This window comes from Sorex fumeus, unplaced genomic scaffold (genome assembly GCF_029834395.1).
Source record: "Sorex fumeus unplaced genomic scaffold, SorFum_2.1 ptg000013l, whole genome shotgun sequence".
NCBI classification, from domain to species: domain Eukaryota; kingdom Metazoa; phylum Chordata; class Mammalia; order Eulipotyphla; family Soricidae; genus Sorex; species Sorex fumeus.
In genome coordinates this window covers 6,026,435-6,054,268 of record NW_026606070.1, presented here as the reverse complement: position 1 = coordinate 6,054,268, position 27,834 = coordinate 6,026,435, and the positions used below count along the sequence as shown (strand labels likewise).

The following is a 27,834-nucleotide window of genomic DNA, read 5'->3' as shown; positions in this document are numbered from 1 at the left end:
GCCACCATCGCCTCGCGGAAGGGGGACCCGGTCCCGTGGAGCCACAAGATGACCCGGAGCTGCTCGGCGGTGGGCTGCAGCACGCGGGACACCGTGCTGAGCCGGGAGCGCGGCCTCTCCTTCCACCAGTGCGTGAGAGCAACTCCCGCGAGCCCCCCGGCACCGGGCCACGGTGGGGCGGGGTCGCTCGCCGCGTGTCGCCGTCGCCGTGACGTGCGTAGCGTGAAGTGAAGGGGGGGGAGGGAGAAGGACGGGAGGGGGCGTCGCTCCGCGTGGAGAGACGCTGTCCTCAGACGCGCCTCTCAGTCCCGGCCCCCTCAGAATCAATCTTCCCTCAGTCTCTCCCCTCAGACTCTCACCTCAGTCTCTCAGTCTCTCCTCAGATCGTCCCCTCAGTCTCTCCCCTCAGATTTTCCTTTCAGACTCTCCCCTCAGTCTCTTCCCTCAGACTTTCTCCCTCAAGCTGACGGGCGGCACTCTGTCTGTCTGTCTGTCTCTCTCTGTCTCCCCCTCCCCCGTCCTCTCTCTGTCCTTTCTCTCCCCCGCTCCCTTTCCCTCTTTCTCTCCCTCTGTCTCCCTCTCCCTTTCCCTCTCTCCTCTAGTCTGCCGGCCCAGCCGCAGTTGCTGGGAAAGCGTTTCCGGCGACCTCTCAGGAGTCGTCGCTCTGCACCTGGACAGCGAGGAGGAGGGGGAGGAGGGAGGGCCAGGTGGAAAGATCTGGAAGGCTCGCGCTGCCCTTCCTTAGGGTGCTACCCCAAGGCTTGCTCGGGAGCTCGTGTGCGGGTTGGCGTTCCCGGGCGCCGCCAGTCACTGAGCGGTTGTTCAATAGTTCTAGAAATCACGTGGGGCTGTGGAGCCTTTGCACAGCTGGGAAGGCGCTGGCCTTGCCGGTGACCCGGTCCGAGTCCCCAGCATCCCATATGGTCCTACTGAGTATCGCCAGAAGTGATTCTTTTTTTTTTTTTTTTTTTTTTTTTTTTTGCTTTTTGGGTCACACCCGGCAATGCACAGGGGTTACTCCTGGCCCTGCGCTCAGGAATTACCCCTGGTGCTGCTCAGGGAACCCAATGGGATGCTGGGAATCGAACCCGGGTCGGCCACGTGCAAGGCAAACGCCCTACCCGCTGTGCTATCACTCCAGCCCCCAGAAGTGATTGCTGAGTGCAGAGCCAGGACTAATCCCTGAGCGTGTGGCCCCCAAAGCAAGACAAAACAAATCGTCATATACCCGCAGGATCCGGCCGTGCATGCCACCGAAGGGCCTTTTGCATCTGTGGTACAAACTGATGGGAAGTCGCAGTGGCTGGCATGGATCCTAACCTAGCTACAGTACAGCCCTGCCCCCGGCGACCCGGGTTCGATCCCCGGCACCACACATGGTTTCCCCACCCCGGCTAGGAGTGATCTGAGCACATCCAATGTGGGCAACCACCTTACCCCCAGGAGTATACTTCAAAAGGTTAACCGTTAACTTGTTAGATAATTTGACGTAGATTTAAAACATGGACAGTACCTTTATTAGAAGTTGGGGAGGGGGCATAGTGGAGAAGAACTTGTATTTGAATCTGACCTTGAATTTTTTTTTTTCCTAGATGGGTTTCCTGGGGATGGGAACTAGGAGTAGCATGGAAAAACAAGAAACATGCAGATAATTGTGTAGAGAAGTGAAAAGCACACCTTGGAGTTGTGCTATCAGTTGTTGGGCTGCACCCTGCATTGCTCCAAAGGGGACTGGAATGCTTGGGACCCAGCATGCCCTGGGAACCTTGCCGTGACAGGGATCCTGCCTGGGGCTTCCCACATGCAAAGTTCCACTCCAGTCCTTTGAGCTCTCTCTTGGAGAAAATTTTGTTGTGATAAGGGACAGGGATGCTCAGTGGTAGTTTTGTTACCAATACAGTGCTGGTGTTCTATGACAGGCACCCCCCACACACTATTACAATTAAAATGGTAAAAGTTAAGTTTAGAGGGGCTGGAGTGATGGCACAGCGGGTAAGGCATTTGCCTTGCATGCAGCCAACTCGGGTTCAATTCCCAGCATCCCATATGGTCCCCTGAGCACCTCCAGGAGTAACACCTGTGCATCGCTGGAAAAAAAAGTTAAGTTTAGAATTATAACAGTATGCAATTGTTTCAGTATGCAATTGTTTTAAATGGGGCTGATGCCTCCATTTTAAACTACCATTATATCTTTTTCTTGGGGGTGAGAGAGGTTAAGCACTTGCCTAAAGCCACTGAGCTTGCTCACACTGCTTAGATTTGAGGAGATGACGCCCTGAGGGTTGTTTGCTGCTTGCCCCTTCTTCCATTGATAACCAAAGGGAGCCTGTGTTTCTCTCAAAGTCTTGTTAACCTTTTAATTACTGTATCCTGAGACCTTTTAACCCTGCTTTCATGAAATAGAATAAGAATCACTGAATTATCTTGCTAAATCCACGGGGGCATTTGTAAGTCTTTTTGTTTTGTATTGGGACCACACCTTGCAGTGCTCAGGGACCACTTCTAGCCAGGTTGTCCGGACCTTTTGTGCTGGGGATTACATTTGGGTCAGCAGCACACAAGGCAGGCACCCTAACCCCTGCATTGTCTCTGTGGCTCCTGGGATTAACATTTATAAGAATGACAAACTCTGAACTAGTAGTAAATAATTCTTTGGGTGGAACAAATTAAAATTAATTCATACTTCAAAATAGTCCAGAAAGTATATAACAATTTATAATTTACATTCTAATTAACATATTTTAGGTTAAATTATAGGTTAGTAACAAAATAAATATTTGGAGTCAGCGAGTAACCTAAAACCCTGCCTGGAGAAAATGTAATTCTAATGACCCATAATGCTGCATGTATTTCTTTTTTACCGACTTGCTGTGAGTTATAATGCTGCAAATGACAGTTTCACACATACATCTTTCCAACCTGCTGAACTGTTTCCCTGGTCCCTCTGAATCTTTCTTAAACTATGGTGCTCTTAGGTTGCTCCTGATTGTGTGCTCAGGAGTGACTCCTGGTCGTTCTGGGGACACAGACAGTGCCTGGGACCTAAACTGCCTCACCACCTATATGATCTCTCTGGTTTCTTTCTTTTTTATTTATTTATTTATTTTTTTTTTGGTGGGGGTGAGGGCATGTGAGTCTCTATGTCCATAGATTGTGCAAATGAAATTGTGCATTACAGTGGCTGGAAAGATAGTACAATAGGTAGGATGAATGCTTTGCACAGAGCTGGCGCTAATTTGATCCTCAGTACCCCATATGGTCCCCCAAGCACCGCTTAGAGTAATTCCTGAGTGCAGAGCCAGGAATAACCTCCAGCATTGCCCAAAAACAAACAAGAAAGAAAGGAAAATGTCCATTACAAGCTATAGCAGCAAGTGGTGGGGACTGGAAGCCACCACCAGGCCTTGGGCAGTGCTGAGCTGTCACCCATGTCCTAGTACCAACACTTTCACCTTTCAGTGCCTCCCGAAGACACCCAGGGGTGGCTAGAAGCAAGGACACCTCTTGGGGGCTATTCAGACATCCCAAATGACACTGCGTCATCATGTTAGAAGCTAGATAGCTCCTTTTTTTTGTTTCTTTTTGCATCACACCCAGCGATGCATGGGGGTTACTCCTGGCTTTTTTTTTTTTTTTTTTTGGCCTTTTTTTTGGGTCACACCTGGCAATGCACAGGGGTTACTCCTGGCTCTGCACTCAGGAATTATCCCTGGCGGTGCTCAGGGGACCATATGGGATGCTGAGAATCGAACCCGAGTTGGCCACGTGCAAGGCAAACGCCCTACCCACTGTGCTATCGCTCCAGCCCCCTACTCCTGGCTTTGCACTCAGGAATTACTTCCAGCGGTGCTTGGGACCATATGGGGTTCTGGGAATCGAACCCGGGTCGGCTGCGTGCAAGGCAAATACCCTACCCACTGTACTATTGCTCCAACCCCTCCACTTTTTTTTAGTGTTGAGTATTAATCTGAAAATTCAGAGGAAACATTTATTAGCTCCTTCTAGAAGCTAAGAAGCTAATATTAGCTCCATTATTAGAGGTCAGATTTCGGCAATGGCTTAGCATTACCAAATATCTCTTAAGATTGTAGTCAAGGGCTGGAGAGATAATAAAGGAGGTAAGCTACCAGCCCCAGATTTGTCCTTGGCACCGAATATGGTCCCCCACATACCACCAGGGGACTCTTATGAGCACAGAGCCAGGAATAAACCCTGAAAATCTCTGGATGTGCCACTGCTGTGCCACCCTGCCCTCTAAACAAAAAATACTGTCCTCCCATTGTTCATCAATTTGCTTGAGCGGGCCCAGTAACATCTCCACTCTGAGACTTGTTACTGTGTTTGGCATATCGAATCCATCACAGGTAGCTTGCCGGGCTCTCCAAGAGGGGCGGAGGAATCGAACATGGGTCAGCCAGGTCGGCCATGTATAAGACAAACGGCCTATGGAATATTGTCAGAATGTTAGTCAAGAAACTTTGAGGGGCCAGAGCAATAGTATAGCAAGTAGGGCACTTAACTTGCATATGACTGACCCAGGAGAGATCCCTGAGCACAGAGCCAGGAGTAAGCCCTGAGCATCACTCAGCATGGCCAAAAAAAAAAAAAAAACTGTAAGATACTTTCAAGAATTTCATTCACAAGACTTGGCTTGGGCCTCAGTTTCTTGCCAGATGGATCTCTCCATGAACTGCTTCTGAAATGCGAGAAACTTCCCTCAGAATAAGCCATTCCATAGGGAAAACAGGGAGGATTGGGAACTTTTATGATAATTCTTGGGAGCAAGTCACTAAAGTCAGACCACATTCAAGGCGAAAAGAATTAGGTTCCGTCCTGTGGAGGGGGTACCAAAGAATTATGGATCTGGCTTGAAATCACAGAAAGGGAAAAGACAAATTAGCTCAGGTGCTACAGAAGGCCCTGAAGACTGTTGTGGACTATTTAGTATCAGAATTGGTTTCATGTGAGTGGAAACATGACATCACTCATGTAATGGACTAAAATGTCAGCTAACAAGTGAAATCAGATTACAGAAGCTAAACTTCAGTTACTTGATAATTCTATCTAATAATTTTGTTGTTAATCAAAATGTAATATGATTGCTAGGTTTCCAACTGATACGTTACAACGCTCAAAATGGATCAGGGCCGTGAATCGTGTGGACCCCAGGAGTAAGAAGATTTGGATCCCAGGCCCAGGTGCTATATTGTGTTCCAAACATTTTCAAGAAAGTGACTTTGAATCCTATGGCCTAAGAAGAAAATTGAAAAAAGGAGCCGTGCCTTCTGTTTCTCTGTACAAGGTACTTACATCTAGGTGAAAACAGAAGCCAATTTTACAAGGCCTTGAACACTCACAGTAGCTTGTGTTCTGGCTAGAGTTCAAAGAAATGTTTTTTAAATTGCATTTTAGGCAGCATGAATCCAGTAGTGATAACTTTGATGGTTTCATTGTATAAGAATACTATACTTTACGGCCACAGTTCCCTAGACTCTCTGTCACCAAACTTTTGTCACTTTCTATTCAGCTGCTTCTTTCCCCTTTTCCCCCGCTGCCTAGTGATTTTAATTTTGTGCTCAAAAGCCAAAGGCTTACCAACTCGGTAATGCCCATTTTTCTTGTTTTTTGTTTCATCAACTGTCAGAACAAGTTATTGTTTCTGTTTGTGTGTGTGTGCTTACATTGTCATATAAACCCTCACTTCTTTCTTGGGGGGGGTGGGCCACACCTGGTGATGCTCAATGAGTTAACCCTGGCTCTGCACTCAGGTGCTCAGGGACCATTTGGGATACTGAGGATCGAACACCTTACCCACAGTACTATTGCTCTGGCCTCAAACCCTTATTTCTTAAACTGGGTGATTGAATGTGGGGGGTAATGATAAATTTGGCAACAGTATAAGATTTCTGAACACACAGCTACCATAAATGAACTCATAGTCAACTGCATGACGAATCCAGTATGCTTCTGGTAGTTCTCACCTCTGTTACATTTCTTGGGTGAAAGGGGTGTCTCATTTGGACAAAGTTGAAGAAGCTGTAGATAATACATTTGGAAATAGAGATTGGCAGGGGTTGAGAACTCAGTGGGCATGTAGAAGCCCTGGGTCTAGTCCCAGTCTGGGTGGACCCCTGATCACCTTTGCACATGGTCCAATAATTAAGTAAATAAATAATAAGATTAAAACTTGGATTATGGGGCTGGGAGATAGTACAAATCGTCATAGGTTTGATTCCTGGCACCACATAGTCCCCCGGCACCACGTGGTTCAGCACCACTGAGTATAGCCCTGGAGGATGCTAGCACTGCTAGATATACCCCTAAAGGACCACAACATTGCACCTTCTGGCCCTTGCACCAAATCTCCAGGCCAGTTGACCAGGAATTATTGGTGGAGCCGCAGATCTCCTAAGCATCACTTAGGAGACCCCAGAAACAAAATGCCAGAGTATGGCCTTTTCTTTTCTAAGTCTCCACAATGGCAGGTGGGTGCTTTGCATTTGCTGGTTTTGGGTTTTGCCATACCTGGCAGTGCTCTGGAAACTGCTGAGGATCAATGCCAGGACCAAACCTGGGGCTCCCATCTGGACACATGTGCTCCAGCCCATAGCATTCTCTCCAGGGTATTTTTATAGATGACTTCTATAGGGGCATTTCCAAAATAGCCTTTGTGTATTTCTGCCATAGGTTCTTCAAGGTACACCCCTTAAAGGTAAAGCAAAACAGAAGGTCCTGAAGGAGCCGCTTCCTGACAGTTCTCTCGAGACCGCCGCTGAGGACCATAACTACAGTTTAAGGACACCTCTGACAACCGGCATAGAGAAGCTGGCTGAGGTGCAGCAGATGCTCCAGGTACCCCAAAAGAGGCTCGTTTCTGTAGAAAACTGTACACTGATCAAGAAGAGAAAGGACTTAAAATTAATTGACGCCCTTGTAGAAGAGAAACTACTTTCTGAAGAAACAGAGTTTCTGCTCCGTGCACAGTTTTCAGGTATATTACCCAGAGATCTGTGATAGTCACAAAACAGCTATTATTTCTGAACTGTCTTTAAGTATCTATTCTTGTTTTGCCTGTGGAAATACTCTTTTTGCAAAGAAATGAAGCCTTAGTTCCACAATCCAGAATACAAAGGCCAGGGAGATAGTTCAGTGAGCTTGACATGTGCTTAGTTAGCATGGCGGTGGCCTCCACGGTACCTTGAGCACAGAGCCAGGAGTGGAACCCAAGCACTGCCGAGTATGGCCCTCAGGTCAAAAAGAACCTTTTTTAAAGAATACAATTCAATGGCTATTACAGGAAAAGTAAGCAAGTGTATGAATGATAAAATATAATAAATAACCCTATTACCCAGAGATGAAGTCATATGGTTTTACCCCTTTTTTATCGTTTTTTGTTTTGTTTTATTTTGACTAGTGCTTCAGTGACCTAGAAGTGATGTGCATGAAACTTGGGCCTCCTGCACATGAAACATGTACTCCGTAGGGCAGAGATATAGTATAGTGGGTAAGATGTTTGCCTTTAATGTGGCCGACCCAGATTCAATTTCTGGCACCCCATATGGTCACCTGAGCAATTCCAGGAGTGATTCCTGAGTGCAAAGTCAGGAGCAACCACTGAACATCCCTGAGTACATCACAAGAAAAAAACTGAAGCATGTCCTATTATTACTAGAAATGTATGGGTCTTTCTAAAGGAGGAGAGGCTATTTCGTGGGGTTTTTTTTGTTTGTTTGTTTAATTACACCTGGTGATACTCCGGGGTTACTCCTGGCTCTGCACTCAGGAATCACTCCTGGCAGTGCTCAGGGGACCATATGGGATGCTAGGAATCAAACCCGGGTCGGACGTGTGCAAGGCAAACACCCTACCCGCTGTGCTATCACTCCAGCCCCTCGTGTGTTTTTTCTAAGAGGTTATTAGAGATCATAAGTTGTGGTCCCTGCCAAAGATGGGAATTTTTTTTTTCTCAGTGATAGGCTAGATTATCTGTTCATTCTCGTTAGCATCTTTTCCTAGAAATGTTTCTTTGGGAAGTGGGGTCACACCTGGCTCTGTGCTCAGGGGTTCCCCCAGGGAGACCACAAACAGTACCTAGGACAGCTGGCCTGTGTGCAAGGCAAGCACATTAGTCCCTGTGCTATCTTGAGCCCCCAGAAATGTTTCATGTGTTTGATTTTCACTCTTAGATAAACGGTAACTAGGGAACAAAAATAAGTAAATGTTTTCACAATCCAAAGATTTTTTGCACTGTTATTTCCTTTTATTTCCTCTTCCTCTGAAAAATCTCCATTCTGACTACCAGTAAATAATAAAATAGTAATTTAAGTTGAAACCATTTTTTTTCTCTCTCTCTCTCTTTTTAGTGAATCATCCACAGTAAATTGATCCAGAGGTCTGAAATTAACTCTGGACTAACTTAATTAATATGTGGTTCATATTGGGGGGGGGTTGTTTTTGTGGGTTTTTTTTGTTTGTTTGTTTTTTGGTCTATTGATGCCCAGGTACAGTTTTATACCCAAATGCTCTGATCTGTACTTGAAACTGTTAACTACACATTTTTCATCCTAGTGAGTAAATTCATTTCTTTTTAACAGATTTTAAGTGGGAATTATATAACTGGAGAGAGATTGCTGAGTACTCTACAGAAATGAAACAGTTCGCGTGTACACTCTACTTGTGTAGTAGCAAAGTCTATGATTACGTGAGAAAGATTCTTAAACTGCCTCATTCTTCTATCCTCAGAACGTAAGTGAATGCTTTTTCAGATGTTAGGCAAATATTTTGTTCATTTACTTCATTTTTATACATTAAGGCTATTCATCATTTTTTTCTTTTTATAAACTTCTTGATGGCACTTGCATATTACAGCAGTGATAATACACACACATACTCAGTGACGTTGAGCCTAATGAAATTCTTTATTTTAACATGATGGAGATGTAATTGGGTTGATGAAATTGAATCTTGAAATACTGGAATTTCAAATACATTTCAGTTAACTTTGTTGGGTGTGGGGGCTCAATCCTTTGTTGCGGTGTTTGAGGGGTCGGAGGACTATCCAGTGAATCGTGTCTGACCAGGCCAGCAGCCTACCCTCACTTGAGGGAGTGAGGATGCTCAGATACTGCAGGGCCCAGGGGACTGTGTCTTAGTGCACAGGGAACTCCAGGGTTGTATGACCAGCAGTGTCCAGCAGCCATGTGAACATGAGACCGGGCTGATTCCTAGACTGCCTTCCAGCCTCACTTTCTGCTTCTCTGTTTGTTAAAGGGCTGCTCCCAGTAGGGTGCAGCCAGGCGCTCTGACCCAGTGGTCTTCAGGGCCATGGAGCCTACTAAGGATGTGTTGACCACTAGCACAGTCTTTCATAACTTTTACATATGTACCCAGTAGTTCTTATACCTGACTCTGCTACCAAATCCAGAACAGTTTGAGATTGATGCCAGTGATTTGAGGCAGACGGCACTTTGCCTCATAAGCTCTGTAGTATCCAGAAGCACTGTAGTAGATGCTAATGTCATCCAGGGACCTGGTTTTTATTATTAGTTTTTGTTTTGGGGCCACACCTGGTAATGCTCAGGGGTTACTCATGGCTGTGTGCTCAAGAATCATTCTTGGTGGTACTCAGAGGACCATATGGGATGGAAGGGACTCAGTCAGGCACATGCAAGGCAAATGCCGTATCCACTATACTACTAAGGACCCAGTTTAGAAAAATATGTTTTTGGTAAAGTATTCAAAGTACTGTGATGTAATTCTCTTGAAATAAAGCAAGGCTGGTTTTACAGGCTCATGTTTGGGGCTGGAGCAATAGCACAGCAGGTAAGGCGTTTGCCTTGCACGCGGCCGACCCGGGTTCGTGTCTCAACATCCCATATGGTGTCCCGAGCACCGCCAGGAGTAATTCCTGTGTGTATGAGCCAAAAGTAACCCCTGTGCATCTCTGGGTATGACCCAAAAACCGGGAAAAAAAAATACAGACTCATGTATGTGTTGGACTTACTGGTAGTTTATCATCTTCCCATCCTGTGGGCAGAGGCCTCTATGAAGGTGTGAGCAGTTCCTTCCAAGTGAGGTCTGGGAGGGAAAGGGCTGTTCCATGCCTCTTGGGGCTTGTAGGTAAATGTTCTCCCTGTGTTTCTCACTGTTCCTTTCTTGTATATAAGTCCATGTATTTCTGTGGAAAGATTTCTCTTTTTATGAGGATGCGTCCATGTCAGATTAGGATACACCCTAATGGCCTCTTTTAACTTTATCATTTCAGCTGGGAATGGACAACTAGCTGGGCCACACCCTGAAGTATTCCTGGGTCTGTGCTCAAGGGCCACTCCCAGAAATGCTTGGAGGGACCTATAGAACACTGGAGATCAAAGTTGACCACAAGTTCTCTCATCTCTCCAGCCCCTCTTTTAACGTTTATTACCTATGTAAAGACCTTATCCAAATCAGGTCACCTTCAGAGCTCCTGGAGGTTAAGACTCACGTATACCTGTTTGAGGGGTGCAGTTCAGCCTATCCCAGTCACTTCCTTGCTGCTAAGCCTCCTGCAGACCAAAGACCTTCATTTTGCTGTGATTTACTGGCCTCTCTGAGATGCAGCTCCTTCTGGGCCCTGTGGTTCTGCCCTCTTACATACCAGTTTCAGTTGTGAGACATTAGCTTTGGGCGCTGACTCTACACTGTATCACCTGGTTTTATTTTTATTTTACTTATTTGGGGGGGGGTGTAATACACTCAGCAGTGCTCAGGGGCATTCCCTGGCACTGTGCTCAGGACTGACCTCTGCTGGTCCTCACAGAACCATAATCAGCTGTACTATCTCTCCAGTTCTTTCCATTTTTAAAAGATGTTTCTTTCACATGTACTATTAATGTTAATGAAAAAATGTAGAGTGAGATAAAGGGAAGGAAAGTTGTTTCCCTATTTTATATGAACACTTAACATGAGAAAAATTGTATTTTAATCTTTTTGTGTGTTTAGTGTTTTGGGGGAGGACCCCTAGCATTCCTAGTGACTCCATACTAAAATACATGCCTTGTCTGCATGAGTCCTGGTTTTGATCCCTGGCACTGCAAAAATAAAATAAATCAAAATTGCCAGGGCCAGAGAGATAGTAAGTGCCTTACCTCCTGGTAAGGCACTTGGCAGCCATACCGTAGTAGTTGGCACCACATTTGGTTCCCTGAGTGCCACCAGGGAGAGTCCCAGAATACCACTGGGGGTATGACCAAAAATTAAGATAAAATTATAGCATCATTCCATTTGGGATGTTCTGCCATTTTATATATGGAAATAAACATTTCTGCATATATGCCTTATTTGTTTCCTTCTATACAGTGACTTATAAGTGTCTGCTTTTAAGAAACATTTATTTGGAGATAGGATTGAATCAGTGGCTTCCCAGATTCGAATCATGCACTTTACCACTGAATCCAAGCCCCAGCCTGTTCAAGAAACCTTTTTGAGAACTGGAGATATAGTGTAGCAGAGCCTGGCATTTGCCTTGCACGCAAACAACTGAGTTCAATCCCCAGAATCCCATATTGCCCCCCAAGCCCACCAGGAATGATCCCTGAGTACAGAGCCAGGAGCACCTGAGCACTTCTATTTTTCTCCCAAAAACAATAAAAAGCCTTTTAAATATAACTATAAGCCATCTTCACGGGATTTCAGGTGGCACTAAAGGGTAAACAAGAAAGTTTTTATAGATATGATGTGTGTTCCTTCTCCGACACCTTTTTAGTCATGCCTTCTTGTCTGTAAGAGTTTAAAACCTTAACTGGTTTGGGAACTAGAGGAAAAGTAGAGTTAGTAAGATGCTTGCCTTGCATGCGATTGACCCGGGTTCAAACCCAGCATCCCATAGGGTTCCCTGAACACCGCCAGGAGTGATTTCATGAGTACAGAGCCAGGAACAACCTCAGAGCACTGCCAAGTATGGCCCCAAAAGCAAATCAAAAAGAGAAAACAAGACCAAAATCACCTTAACTGGTTTTTAGACTTTTGACTCTATGTGAGATGTCCCATATATATCTTTTGCTTCTCCAAATTTTCTTTTTATTTCCTCAGTTTTCTTTAATCCTGCCCCCCTTTTGGTGAAGGAAGGAGTGGAGGGAGAGGTAGTGAGTCTCTGAAATTGGACCTGGGGCCTCATATCTTGGCTTCTTTATTTTCTGTCCTTTAACATCAGCTCCTAACTAAATCATCTCACAGTTCCAAATCACACCTTTAAATTTAGGTTGATTTGTTTTTAGGGTCAGATTCTGTGATGTCTAGGGATTATTCTCAGCTCAGTACAGTCAGGGGGAGAATATGTGGTACCAGGGATAGAACCTGGAACTATGGCATGAAGACATACACTTTCCTGCCTTTGAGCCATCTCCCTTGCCTCTAAATTTACCAGACTTTAAAAAATAATAGTATCTCGGGAGCTGGAGAAATATAACACAGGGGTTATCATGCTTGCCTTGAACTCTACCCATCTAACCATTGTTGGGTCCTTGGTGCCACATACGGTCTCATGAGCACAGAGCTAGGAGTAATCCCTTAGCACCACCAGGTGTGCCCCAAACCCCTCAAGTCCTGCCAATGAAAGTTAAATCTTGGACTAGAGCTGGAGCCCTGGGTTGGATGCCCAGTATTGAACAGTGACCCGAACACCACCAGGAGTTATAAATATCTTATGGATTTGTTTTTGGGGGCGCCTTTTTTTTCCTTGGTTGATTGGTTGGTTTGGGGGCCACATCAACAGTGCTCAGGGGGTTACTGCTGGCACTGCACACAGGAATCGCTCCTGGCAGTGCTCAGGGGACCATATGGCATGCCGGGGGTTCAGTCCAGGTTGGCTGCTTACAAGGCAAGCGCCTACCCTCTGTACTGTCGGTCCAGCCCCTCTGTATGTTTGTGTGGCCACGCATTATACTGCTGAGAGTAGCTCCTGGGTCCCTGGAACACTGTTGGTGGAGGTTCCCCACCACCAACACCAAAAATTGATGCTATGATCATGGGGAGGCAAGGGGGTCCACGCCCGTGTGCATACCAGGGATTGAATCCAGACCTTACACAAGCAAGGCACATACTCTACCACTATATCTTTTCTGTAGATTATAAACTACTTAATCAAAGGTCTTTTTCACCTTGTAACTTTTCAGATATACTGATACAACTTGAAAGCAACTTAATAGGTCATAAGTGGCATTAAATTATGAATTTGTGTGTATATGTATATCATAGATATGTGTAGGTGTATATGTCTTTATGGCATATTACTACATAAATTCTGTTTATGGAACTTCTAGGTTACAGCAAAATACTTGGCCATTTTTGCTTGATTGAATGGTTGGTTTCAGGGCCATACCTGTGGTTTTCAGGCCACCACCAGTAGTACTCGAGACTGTGGTGCTGGGGACTCTCAGCACATTCACCTCTCTCCAACCCTGTAGCAAAACACTTAGAAACCACAACCCTGAAATTGTTGATTAAATAGAGTTTGGCTATCCCAAAATAAACCTAGCAACCCAGCATGTGACCAAATCAGACACCCTCATAGAAGACATGTTACAGAAGTAGACCTCTACTTAATTTTCGTTTAGGTTTTTATTTTGCAGAATTATTAATCTTGTTGGTTTGCTTTTATAATCCATGACAAACTAGAAAGAATTAAATGAGCTCTGAGTGTCATGGATTCTACAGGCAACCCCTGTAACAGGAGAGGATAATGAGCAGCGTGGGAAGGCGGGAAAAAATTCCTGAAACATAGTATGGGCCTGGCAGGGGGTGGCAGACCTGTGGGGAATATTTTGAGGCCATGGAAAGAGGCTTAACTAATGTTCACAGGTCTCTCGAAAAGGGACCTTCACATTTGTTCACCAGTAAGAGCTTGTTCTGAGCTAAGTGGCCTAGGTGCTCCCTTGGTGCAGTTTCCAGATCTACACAACAAGCTCAGTGTATCACAAGTTCTCAGTTTCTTCCCCTTCAATCATTTTCTTACTTTAATAAATTCACAGGCAAAACTGGGTTGTGCTCTGAATTTACACACACATCCCTTAGCACAAACTGGCCAGGTGATATGTAATTTTTTTTTTAGTAAATAAAAATTTTGTAGTCTGCATCTAAAAATACTACTTGTATTCTAAGATTCTGTATTTGATAAGGTGAGCATATGCATATATTATTGAAAATGTCTGTAGAATTTGACCATATGCACTTGCTTCATTTCTTCAAAAAGTTTATGCTTCTTTAAGTATCTTTTAAGATCTCCTTTGGTTTCTTCATTTTAGTTATAGTGTGTTCATGTTTTATATTTTCTAGATGGCTCTCCAAATGCAAACCCAGTCCAGGTTTCAACAGCAGCATTTTTTCTTTTCTGCAGCAACGAGTAGAGAGTGGAGACCAAAACTATCAGTACTGTTCACTGATAATTAAAGGTGTCTCTCTGAAGCAGCAGCTTCAGTGGGACCCCAGTGACCACCGTTTGCAAGGGTTCATGGACTTTGGTCTTGGCGGGCTGGATGCCGATGAAATGCCACTGGCCTCTGAAACTATCTTATTAATGGCAGTGGGGATTGCTGGTCACTGGAGAACACCTCTGGGTTACTTTTTTGTAAACAGGGAATCTGGCTGTTTGCAGGCCCAGCTGCTCCGTCTGACGATTGGAAAATTGAGTGACATAGGGATCACAGTTGTGGCCGTGACCTCAGATGCCACAGGCCACAGTGTGCAGATGGCCAAAGTGTTGGGGATCCACATCAGTGAAGACAATATGAAGTGCACATTTCAGCATCCTTCATCCTCTTCTCAACAGATTGCCTATTTCTTTGATTCCTGCCACTTGCTGAGGTTAATACGCAACACATTTCAGGATTTCCAAAGCATTCAGTTCATATACGGCACGGCACATTGGCAGGACCTTGTGGAGTTGGTAGCTCTAGAGGAAAAGGAATTATCAGATATGGAAAAGATCCCAGGAAAGCTGGCAAACCTGAAGAACCATGTACTCAAAATGAATTGTGCTGCCCAGCTATTCAGTGAGAGCGTGGCCAGTGCGTTAGAATATCTGCTCTCATTGGGTCTGCCTCCGTTCCAGAACTGTATCGGCACCATCCATTTCTTACGCTTGATTAACAATTTGTTTGACATATTTAATAGTAGAAACTGTTATGGGAAGGGACTCAAAGGACCTCTGTTGCCTGAAACTTTTAGTAAAATTAATCATGTACTCAGTGAAGCCAAGACTATTTTTGTTACATTATCCGACACTAGCAATAACCAAATAATTAAAAGTAAACGAAAACTCGGATTCCTGGGATTTTTACTTAATGCTGAGAGTTTGAAATGGCTCTACCACAATTATGTTTTCCCAAAGGTTATACCTTTTCCATATCTTCTGACTTACAAATTTAGTCAAGATCATCTGGAATTATTTCTGAAGATGCTCAGACAGGTATTACTGATCAGTTCCAACCCTACCTGTATGGCATTCCAGAAGGCTTACCATGACTTGGAGCCCAGATTCAGATCACCACATGAAGCTTTTCTTAGTGAAGTCAGCATCCTTGACATTTCAATCGCCCAGAGGACAGATTTGGCCCTTTGGACAGTTCAGCGTCAGTATGGTGGCAGTGCTTTAAAGACTCTTGTTCATAGAAAGAATGTTTGCCTCAACTGGTCTAATTGTTCACTCAGTGAGGCACTGCTAGACCTGACCGATCAGAGGCGCAAGCTCACTTCTTGTGCAGGCTGTATTGCAGATCAGCTGTCCACCGATCTACCCTGTGAAGACTGCCTAAGTGCGCTGTACGCAACAGATCTCAAAGCCTCTAAGATCGGGTCACTGTTGTGTGTTAAAAAGATAAATGGTTTACATCTGCCCTCAGAAAGTCTTTATCACGTTGTAAATACCTGTGAGCGAGTTTTCAGAACCCATTCAGGCATGGCAGTATATGAACTGCTTCCTCAACAGAGGAAATTATACCTTCAACAGGAAGTACTACAAGAACTTTGTGGGCACACGTCTCTCTTTGTAGAGCTAGATGACCATCTTTTTGATGGAGAAGTATGTGTCACCAACCATTTTGTAAAGTTACTGAAGGATATCATCAGCTGTTTCTTAAAGCTCAGGACTAAAGATGTTGCTCAGTGCCCTTTAAAACAGTCATCAGGAAGAAATGAAATGAAAACTTGGTCAAGGAAACACTGGTCATCTTTACGGGATTATGCATGTTCATTTTTCTAATACCACTAAGTTCAAGCATTTCCTAAATAATGATGGGTACCCACTTAGGGGACCTTAAAACACCAAAATTTTTATTAGAAATAATTGGTCAACTCGGCTGACTATTTTTTATTTAATAAAATGGCCATTTTGCACAACAGACAGGTTTACACTTCCGACCTAAAAGAATAATTATGTACATCACAAAAAAACCACCACCAACAAAAGAACTGTCACTGTCCTCCCGTTGTTCATTGATTTGCTCAAGCGGGCCCAGTAACACTATGAGACTTGTTACTGTATTTGTTACATCACAAAAATAACCACTGCCAACAAAAGAACATCTGCTCATAATTTGGGTATAGTTTGCATTTCAGAGTTACCCAAAATGTAGAAAGCAGTAAGTCTAGGAGCAAGTGGTGCTATCTTTGGATTTAATTACTACAAGCCTGAACTTTATATATATAGCTGGATATACTTGCAGTTTATTGAATTTACTTTAAAAGCAAAAGAAGTAATGACAACCAAAATTCCTGAAAGCATCTTTCACAAACAGGCTATCTCCCCTGAGCTTTGCTTTACCAGTCTTTAAAAAAACTGACGAAATACTTAAAAAATCTGAAATATGATTTTCACTTGCCTTAGAAAATTAAGATGGGATTTGAAAAATTAGGCTTAAATATCAAATAACAAAAAATTCCTTTGCCAGAGGACCCTAAAATAGAAGTGCTTATGCTTTCTGTGGTTCCTAGCAGAGGGGTGTAGTCTGTGGAGAATATAGGTAATATAATCTTCACGATCTACTATCCTGAACTTTGAGTGACTACTTTTGAATAATAGAGTGGATAATTGTCTCCTATTGGAAGAGCCCATTGTACTTGTTACTGTACAGAAAATGAGAAGCCTTGGAGGCTAGAGCAATAGCACAGCAGATAGGGCATTTGCCTTGTACGCGGCCGACCCAGGTTCAATTCCCAGCATCCCATATGGTCCTCTGAGCACTGCCAGGAGTAATTCCTGAATGCAGAGCCAGGAGTAACCCCTGTGCATCACCAGATGTGACCCAAAACAAGAAAGAAAGAAAATGAGAAGCCTTTATTTTAACTTTTGAAGTCTGCTCATGTTTAAGGGAGACAAATAATGAAACACATTTTCCTTGTTGAACAATAAAAGAATTTGAAGGCACCTGATTAATATATTGAGATAATGGTTAAGAAGAATCTTAACCATTATTAATATATTGAGATAATGGTTAAGAAGAATCTTTATCATATAATGGATTTTTCAGAAATTTCAGAGCTTAAATAATCTGAAGAAGAAAAATACTAAGGATACTTGTTAACATTCTTGATAAACAGAAAAGCATACAGGTGCTTCCAAAAATAGGAATATGTTGATGGATTAAAGAAAAACACGTTCACCTGTGTGAATATAAAAGTAGAATTTAAAACATCTATGCTTACCAATAAGTGACTACTGAGTTTTAACATGTAAACTGAAAATTGCAAGATGAATGAGTAGGTAAAAGTTGATTTTTATTTATTGAAATATCTCTTAGATACTACTTTAAAAATCTGTTCTACCTCAAACAAAATTTTGACAATACCAGGAGTTGCACTCCATTTTGCACAAGAGCAGTTGCCGAGACATCTGAATATTTTGGATTTTGGGAGGTGTTTGTTTGTTTGTTTTGGTAAAAGACTGAGTTTTAATAAGATGTACCAAGGTAAATCTTAATTAAGTTTGTTAGCAAATCACCATCTTATTGCTTATATAAACTCAAGGTTTGGGTTGGGTTGGGTTGGATTGGGTTTTGGTTTAGGGCCCACACCCAGTAGTGGTACTTGGTGATTGCCCCCAGTGATGTTTGGGGGGTCTTTGTGGTGTGAGGGAGTGAACCTGAACTCAGGACTGTTGCGTGCAGAGCATAATTTCCAGCCCTTTGAACATTCCCCAGCCCTAAATCTCCAAATATTGTACCCGGTTGTCGTCATTAAGCCAGGTTCACATCTGTGCCGAATGTTCTTTACTGTTAATACAAGAATATACATCTTAAGAACTGAATGTTTTGCATTATTTAAGTGCTGGATAAATTCGATAAATATCAAATGGTATTTTCTTCGTTGTGTTTACCACAGTAGGTTACTCTACTGAAAGTTCCAGCTCTAATAGCAGATTTACTTGCTATGCTATATTTTACAGTGAAATTTAAATAAATTATTTATTTAGACTTAACTAAGGTATCTTGTTTGTAATTTCACTCAGCAACTTTATCCTTTGTGTTTTGGGGGTTACATTTAGCTGTGCACAGGGCTTACTCTTGGTAAGACTCGGGGGACCAAACATAGTGCCAGGCATTGAACCCAAGTCAAAAGTACGCAAGGCATGTGCCTTACCTGCTGTACTATCTTTCACCCAACTTTATCCTTCTGTTCCCCCTCTTAGAAAATAGGTATTTCAGAAACATGTTTTACTCTCCAACAAAAAGTGCTGAAAGAGTTGGATATCCATCCACATGCAAAAGTTCAAAATGCATCAAAGACCTACATGAAAGAAAAATTACAAACTTAGAAGAAAACAATCTTTGAGCCTTAGATTAGGCAGTTTCTTAGACAGGACACCAAGAAAATTGTTTTTGAACAAAATTAGAAACAGGCTTCAAAGAGTACCATCAAGACAGTAGAAAATCACCCACAGAAAGAAAAAATTGCAACTCATTCATATAAATGATTTAGGACTTATATCTAGAATGTACAAAGAACTCCTGTAACTAATAAATGGATAAATGACCCTGTTTGTTTTTTGTTTTGTTGCCTTTTGGGCCACACTGGATAGTGCTCAGGGCTTACTCCTGCCTCTGCACTCAGGGATCACTCCTGGCTATGTAGGTTGCTGGGAACCTACCTGAATTAGTGTGTGCAAGCAAACACCTTCCTTGCTGTACTATCTCTCCAGCTTCATAAACCAGACTTTTTCATATGTAGGTAATACAGGTAGACACTTAAAGTATACAGATTGCCTATATGCTCAATATCAGCTATCCAGAAAAATGCAAATCATAGTAACCAAAAAAAAAAAGATCACTTCAAACCCACTAGGATGGCTATAGTTAAAAGACTTAATATTGACCAAAAAAAAAAAAAAAAAAGTGGAGAAATTGAAACCTTCAAACGTTAATTCTATTCAACTTTGCGGTGCCAAGAATCAAACTCAGGGCCTCACACATGCAAGGTAAATGCCCTACCACTAAACTACCTTCATCCTTGGTCCCACAATATGATAATTAAAATATGGAGACACTTCAGAGAACAGCCTGACAGTTCTTCAAAAGTTTAAACGCAGAATTAACATAGACTCAGCAATTCTCCTGATAAGCATTTACCTGAGAGAAATTTTCAATGCTCATACAAAAGCATACACACAAATTTCACAGCTGCATTATAACCACTAACCAGTCAAAACACTTAAACATTCATCTGCTAATTAAAATCTGTATCCATATAGTGGGCCAAATGTATAGTATATGTTTTACTTTACAACAAACTACCAAGCTATTTTTGTTGTGCCACTTTGTATGCCACACCATATTCCTTGGTATTGTTGGGACTTTTAAAAATCTAATCCAGGGGCTGGAGCAATAGCGCAGCGGGTAGGGCGTTTGCCTTGCATGCAGCCGACCCGGGTTCAATCCCCGGCATCCCATAGGGTCCCCCAAGCACCACCAGGAGTAATTCCTGAGTGCAAAGCCAGGAGTAACCACTAAGCATTGCTGGGTGTGACCCAAAAAGCAAAAAAAAAAAAAAAAAAAAAAAAAATCCAAAACCATTTCACTCCACTATATGTGCAGTTATGTTTCACCTTGGCTCTCATTTTCTTTCCCTAATGGCATGATTTAAGCATCTTTCATTAGGTCTGCTTTCTGTTCTTGTTTTGGGTTCACACCTAGTGATTCTCAGTTACTCCTGCCTCTATACTTAGGAATTACTCCTACAATTACTCAGGGATCGAACCCAGATTGACTGCAAGGCAAGTGTCTTACCGGCTGTGCTATCACACTGGTCCCATCATTAGGCCTACTTTCTATCGACATAATTTTAGGTGAAATGTTTGCCCAAGTCTTGTTTTGGAAAGCTGGTTGTTTCCTTAATGAGCATTAGTTACATATTTCTGTAAGGATGTATTCTCATATGAGTTTTCCGAATATTTTAGGCTGCAGCCAGTGGTGCTCAGGACTTACTCCTGGTGGGGATAGGGTGCTGGGGAATCAAACCCAGCTTGGCTACATGAAAGACAAGCTCCCTCCCACTTTTACTATCTTTCCGGTCCCTTAATTTTGAACAGCAGATGTTGCTGATGCTAAGTTCTTGTCTTGTTTTGGTTTGGTTTTGGAGCCAGAGCTGGCAGTGTGTAGAGCTGAACGCCTGGGTCTGCTGGTGGATCAATGCTGGAGAGCATTGGGCTGCCATGTAGGATGTCAGGGACTGACCTTGGGTCAGCCTCGTGCAAAGAAGGCACCCTATCCACTGTACTATTTCTCCTGTCCCAGTAAGTTCATTCTTTCCTTTTTTTTTTTTTAAGAAAAGTTCTTTTTGTTTTGTTTGGGGACCACAGTTGGCAGTGCTCAGGTATCACTCCTGGAGGTTTCGGGGGCAAATGGAGTGCCAGGGATCAAACACAGGTCGGGAGCAAACCGGGTAGCGCCCTACCCACTGTACTATCTATCCACTGCACCTACTGCAAATCCATTTTTAAGGTCTTTTTCTTTTAGAATCATAATATTTAGCTTCGTATCTAAGAAATCTTTGCCTAACTTAAAAGTCATAGAGTTTCCTTATATTCTGACATACTATGTAGCTGTAGGTTTTGCATTTAGGTTATGATCCATTTTAAGTTAACTTTGATGTGGTATGAGTTGAAGTTCAGAGGGATAACCCAGCACCATTGTTAGGTAAGACTATGATTAATAGACTTGTAAAATAAGACTATTCTTTCACTATTGAATTAACTTTGAGAGCCTGTTCAAAGTACAGGATCTGTTCTGGGTTCTATTCTGTTGCATACCACACTCTTAATTAGCCTATGTTGTTTTTTCTTTTTCTTAAGGTAAACTTTTTAATTGAAATTTGTTTAGAAAGACGTGAGGGAAAGAAGGAAGAACTACATGATCAAGAGAACACAGGCTTCTCCAGAGTAGAAATAGTCAAGCATAGAGACAGAGACAACTGAGATCCATGTTAGAGGAAAACGCAGGCCAGAAGAGCGAGCCTCTGTGGAGTCTTGAAGTCAGAGGAGACCTCCATCTTATTTCAAAACTCTTTGACTATTCTAGTTGTACCTAACCATTAAAAAAATGTATAACAGGCTTATTAACTTTTCTACAGAAATTCCTTCTGAGCTTTTTTACTAGAGTTATGTTAAGTCTCCTGATCAATTTGGAAAATTGGATCTTCCAATCCGTAACACGGCATATCCTTTTATGTATTCTAGGTCACTGACTTTATCAGGGTTCTCAATATTTCTGTTTTCAAAGTTTAACACTTTAGTTTCTAAGTGTGCATTGTATAATTGTTTCTGTTGTACATAGCAATAGAATTGTGCATTCTGTCTTTCCTAGGTTCTAGTAGTTTCTCAGTGTCCTCTGACATTTTTGTTTTCATTATCATTTATTTTGCTTCATTGACTTTCAACAGTGTTGAACAGATCCCAACCCTGGAGGGAAATAATGTTCACCTATTTTTTGTTGTTGTTGTTCACCTAAGTTGCTGTTAGCTACACCTTGAAGATTCCTTGTATTCCTAGATCGCTAAGGTTTTCTTTCTTTTAATCATAAATGAGTTTTTGAATTTTGAAATTTGCATTTTGTCAGGCAGTTTTTCCATTTAAAAAAGTTACTGTAGAAAGAAAAAAAAAAACAAAAAAAAGTTACTGTAATATTCACCCTTTCATTTTGTGGGTGTGGGGGAATCAAATCTTGCTTTATACTGACAACGCATCTGTTCTACATTTGCCCTCACCTTAGTCTGTTCGATGGTCATTATTTCCACAACCTTGTATGTAATCATTTGGTCTTCCTCTGTATGTACATTGAGAGAGTAAATTACTTCCCCTGCTGAGGCTGTCAGAACCACCTTGGTGCATGCAGGATTTAAACTCAACCTCACACTGACCTGGGGGATTTATGCAACCAAGTTACCTTCTGAATCCCTGAAGTCATTTTTATTATTTTTGCGGGGAGACAACACTAACAGTGCTCAGGAAACCAAATAGTACTAGGAAGTGAATCCAGGAATACTGCATTGAGCTATCTCTCTGGCCCTTACATTTAAAACAATTTTTAGACCACAGCTGCCAGTACCCAGTGGCTATGTCCGGGTCTATGCTCAGGAGTGATATTTGGTAGTGCCCTGGGTCCATTTGGGGTGCAGGGCCAACAGCATGCAAGGCAAGCACCTTATCTGCTGTACTATCTCTCCAGCCCAAAATTACATTAAAAGAAAAATTACCGCCAACCTTTTATTACTAGGATAAATTCAGTTTCGTACAGTGGGCTTTGCGTGTGGCTGACCCAGGTTTAATCTCTGGCATCCCTAATGGTCCCCCAAGCCTGCCAGGAGTATTCCTGAGAGCAGAGCCAGAAGTAACCCATGAGCACTGATGGGTGTGGCCCCAAAACAAACAAAAACCAAACTCAACTTAGTTGTATTGTACTCATTTTTATGTCTTGCACAATTTCATTTGTTAGTATAATAACATTAAGATCTGTGACATTATAATAGCCATTATCTTAAATATACACTTTTTAAAGTAAAACCTAAAACTTTCTTAGCTTCTATCAGTTACTTTACAGGATATAAATATATGGGTTTTTTTCATTTGAGCTCTGGGACTACTCGTGGCATGGTGCTCAGGGATTGTATTCAGTACCAGGGACTGAATTTGGGGCCCCTGCATGCAAAGGATGCTCTCCAGCCCTTTTCACTACCTCCCTGGTCCTTACATTTTGGAGAGAGAATACAGCAGGTAGGGCGCTTACCTTGCACATCGCTGACCTGGGTTTGGTTCCCAGCATCCCATATGGACCCCTGAGCACGCCAAGAGTCATTCCTGAGTGCAGAGCCAGAAATAAACGCTGAGCACAGCCAGGTGTGCCCCCCCCCCAAAAAAGGAGGGGGGTAAATTTTTCACATTAAATAAAAAAAATCATAGGGTACCAGAGTGATAGTATAGTTGATAGATCACTTGCTTTGCATGTGACAGGCCCGGGTTCAATTCCCAGCATCCCATATGGTCCCCCAACCACACCAGGAGATTCCTGAGCACAGAGTCAAGAGTAATCCCTGAGCACTGCCAGGTGTGGCCCGAAAACAAAACAATAAATGGCTCGAAACCCAAAATAAATTAATAAGTTTTTATAAAAGAAACCATCTTATAAAATCATTTGGATTGAGGCAAAAGAGACAGTACAGCCTAACCTGGGTTTGATCCCTGGTATCCCATATGTCCCTTGCTACCAACCCCTCCCCGCCCTCTCCCAGCCAATCCTAGTACCGCCAGGAGTGATCCCAGAGCGTCGAGCTAGGAGTAAACACAGCAGGGACAGGCCAAAACCCAAAAATAAATAAAATCACTTGGATCAAAAGCACAGATCTGATCTATGTGCTAATGATAAAAAGTACCTTCAAGAATCTGAGAGAAGGAATGAACAATGGTGCTTGCCATAATAAACTAATAAAGGTGCTTGCCCCCACCCCCACCCTCAAGTTCAATCCCCGGCACTGCATACAGTACCCTAGCACAGCCAGGGGAACTCCTGGGCACTACTGGGTGTGACCCCCACCCTTCCACCCTATGAAAAGGGGAGCCTAAGAGGAACTCAGGACCAGGGGTGGGGTGGAGGTAAGGGGACATTCTAAGTAACTTGCACGATAGAAAATTTAGTCCAACACCAATAGTGAAAGTTTCTAGTTGCTTCACCTTTAGGTTCTGGCCCATTTTACCTTATAAAATGCTTAAGGAATGCAATACCATCTGGTCTTAAGCTGCATTTCTATAACAAGTATTCCTTTTCTTAGCCAATCGGGTTACAAAACAATAAAAGTAGAAATTTTTTCTAAAAGTATTTTTATTCATCGCTTACATAAGACTGAGAAAATATCAGTTGTCCATATAAAGAATGGGGATGCTAAAGACCCCAAAAGTCTCTCCCCCAAAGTCACTGCTCTGTCTTATTAGCTGTCAAATTGAGGTTCTGTTTCTCAGAGTCCAGAAATAAAATCTAGAGTTTGCTTTGATTTATTGACAAAAGAAGAAACTAAGAAAGGTGCTTATCCCAAGAACATCAAATTTTAACAGAAACAAGTTGATCGAGTCTCTGCCTTTAAAAGAAACCGTGGAAAATGAGAAGACAAATATTTTCATTTCAAAGCAATTTATATGTTAATGGTAGCTGGCAAAATGATATCCTGAGATGTGTGCTTTCAAAAGGAATTTTAGATTTTCTTAAGATATTTAAAAGGTTTCTTGCATGTTGAATGATTAAAAATAGTAGTTTTAAAGAAAAATGCAAACCTTTTTTTTACAGAATAGTATAAATGTTTATTTTCTGTATGATTTACTTTGCTGTCCTGATTTTACAATATAGAAAAGTGTTTTCTCTGAATAGCTCTTGTAAATATAAATTTAATCTTTCTACTTTGGGATGTAAATAGAGCTAAAAAATTAGATACCCAGCCCCCCCCCCAAAAAAGTCTTTTGAATTGGTGAATTAATGTGGATATTAATCTTGTTCAGCAACTTGATGCAAATGCCTAAACACAAAAACATGTTAGAAGTTTTAACACAGAAAGGAAAAGGCTCAATACTTCAGAGAGCTTCTTGAAAATCAGAAAAACTAGTAGCATTTGATCGCACCTTCAAATTTTTACAAACAAAACATTCTCAAGCAGTGCCATCATACATAATCTACAATTGTAATCCAAATTCACAAACATTTTCTGCACACTGTATATATAAATACACATCACAAAGGTGCAATTAGAATTAAACACAGAATATGTACAAAATGAACAGTTTAGGTTCAGACCAAAAAGGTACTGTAATCTTTTGAAAAATAACTTGATTAGATATTATTTTATCCTCTTACACTAATTTACATTTATACAAATTTTAAACACACTAGAGTGAGATGCTAAGAATGTCTGCACTATCTACATTTAAAGTTACTGCACAATAGTTTTAAAAATCCAAATTTCAAAGGAAGATACTTTAATGATAACGGAATCCTCTTTTGGATACTTCATTTCTATCGCCTAAATCTTGCATGTTCATATGAACATATATACACACAATACATACAACTATAAATTCCTTGTAGGAAATGAGATAATCATATACTAATAATTACTGAGGATTAAGGTACTTAACAAAATGCCTGAATTCCAACATGGTTTTTTTTCCTTTGTCACAAAACCCAGAGTCCTGGTATAATGGGCTCTTTTAAATTCATAAAGCTTTTGAATTACTGAAAGTGATTTAGGTTATTTTAGTAACTATATGAAAACACTCATACGTTCCACTTACTATTTAAATCTCTGGCAAAAAAATGCCATATTAAACTTCCCTTATAAAAAGAAATCAATCCCAAGGCAATTCTGAAAGCTTTGCTAGAAGGCCCATTTCAAAAAATCATAAGTTACACACTGGTTTGAAATCTCTTAGATAAAAAATCTATAAAGACCTGCTTGTACAGATGAAAAATCCTTCCCAAATTTCATCTCTTAGAGCCTCAGTATTATTTCTTCAGTCAAGCCAACTGTAGACCTGATAATGACGTTAAGTTTCTGTATGATTACATGGTAACAATTTACTTCTACACATATGTACCCCTTCTTTTAATAGTACCTAGTAATCACTTGACAATTTATTATCATTTCAAATATAAACCAACTCCATGAAAAATTAAAATATCCCAGATCGTTTTAGACCATCATTATATAAACACATTGATCATCCTTTGAGAATTATTTTCTTTGATAAACTTTTTTTAAAAAAGAACAAAATATTTTTTTAAAATTTGAAGTGTCCCCATATATTATATCCCCTCCTGACGTTCCCAAAGTGACAAAGCAGTATTATTCCAGAGCTGACCCATAAAAGTTGATTTTTCTTAAAAGAGTATTTTTTGAAACACAAATTATCATTTGAGGATGTTTTCCAAGTATTTATGTAGATTTTCTATCTGCTTAAATTCTAGGTTATGTACCAATGAATATTACCAATGCTTCCTTGACTTTTTCTACTGGAACAAAGTCATACAACACCATACATGATAAATTATATTATAGTAATTTATAAATGTTCTTTGTCAATAGAATCAGAAAGGTAGGACATCTAGTTCTTAAGAAACCCGAGCAAATTAAAAATCTACAATACACACACACACATTTCAATTTAGAAGGGGCGTCAGCAGATCTAAGACTTTAAATGGACTCTTTCCACATTTAAAATTTCTTCTCTCTCTGTATTAGCATTTCAGGTCTCACAGGATGGAATAACAACGCAGTAACTGCTAAGCTATTCCCCGGCAGATCCAGCGCCCCTGCACCTTCACTCCTGTGGGCTCCCTGCAGCAGTCTGCAGTGCCACCTTCACTCCCGTGGGCTCCATCTCCAGCTGTCTGTGCCCCTTCACTTGTGGTTTCCACTCCATCCATCAGTTGTCTGTGCCGCCAAAACTCCTCTGCAGGCTCCATCTACCAGATGTCTGTGCCGCCTTCGCTCCACCTAACAGTGTTCTGTGCAAGAGTCAGCAATTCATGGCACAAGGGCCACTTTTGGCTTTTCCCGCAGAGCTGATGACGCTCATCAAACACCGGCCAAATTCCTCAATGATCATCCGCTCAGCTGCTGCTTTCGATTTGCCCTTCTTGTCTGCCTGCTCGGCCTGGGCAAGGAGGCAGTTGCAGGTGGCCTCGGCGACTTCCTTGGTCACGAACGTGAATGGCAATCTGGAGTGGGGGTTGAGAGAGAGAAAGAGACAGTGGTGCTGCTGAACAATGGTGGGTGACATTCCCTCATCTGGGCATGTGACATTGTCGTGGTTCCCCAGCGCACCAACCTTATCTATAACTGGCGCCATGACTATACGCACGGCCTAGAGAGCTTTAAAAGTTAGACTTTTATTGCTGTGCATATTTTAAAATATTTTTCAGACTATGTACCCATCTACATAGAATACATGTCTTTTTCTTTTGGGGGGGAGACTTTTTGGGTCACACCCAGCAATGCACAGAGGTTATTCCTGGCTCTGTACTCAAGAATAACTCCTGACGGTGCTTGGGGGACCATATAGAATGCTGGGCCCCAAACCTTAGACAGCCGTGTGCAAGGCAAACGCCCTGCCTGCTTACTATCACTCCAGCCCCTAAAATACAAGTCTTGAAAAAGTTGTCTGGTTAATTTCTACATTCATCATCTTTATTTTTTTTTTTAGGTTGTTGGGCCACACCTGGTGGTGCTCAGGGCTTCTCCCTGGCTCTGAGCCGGAGGAGTCACTCCTGACAGGCTCAGGAGACCACCTGGGATGCTGGAGTTGGAACCCTGGTCAGACTCGTGCAAGGCAAG

At 42.1% G+C, this 27,834-nt stretch overlaps 2 protein-coding genes across 2 annotated transcripts in view; one reads left to right on the top strand and one right to left on the bottom strand.

Moving 5' to 3' along the window:
• Positions 1 to 26,998, top strand: THAP9 (THAP domain containing 9). Its single transcript, XM_056111144.1, has 5 exons — positions 1 to 128; positions 5,107 to 5,302; positions 6,688 to 6,991; positions 8,595 to 8,745; positions 26,740 to 26,998. Exons 1-5 carry the CDS (start codon positions 49 to 51, stop codon positions 26,996 to 26,998), a joined length of 990 nt encoding a protein of 329 aa, XP_055967119.1. The 5' UTR covers positions 1 to 48.
• Positions 24,783 to 27,834, bottom strand: part of LIN54 (lin-54 DREAM MuvB core complex component) — a 56,309-nt gene continuing 53,257 nt past the window's right edge. The window contains exon 13 of the mRNA XM_056111241.1: positions 24,783 to 27,218. Within this exon, the coding sequence (XP_055967216.1) occupies positions 27,017 to 27,218 (202 nt within the window). The 3' untranslated portion in view covers positions 24,783 to 27,016. The remainder of the gene's footprint in view (positions 27,219 to 27,834) is intronic.

Excerpts from the sequence above, each read along its gene's own strand:
- THAP9 (XM_056111144.1), top strand. The coding sequence starts at position 49 with ATGACCCGGAGCTGCTCGGCGGTGGGCTGCAGCACGCGGGACACCGTG. Across the intron at positions 6,992-8,594 it reads GCTCCGTGCACAGTTTTCAG|ATTTTAAGTGGGAATTATAT; the intron begins GTATATTACCCA and ends TCTTTTTAACAG. Across the intron at positions 8,746-26,739 it reads CATTCTTCTATCCTCAGAAC|CATTTCAGGTCTCACAGGAT; the intron begins GTAAGTGAATGC and ends TCTCTGTATTAG.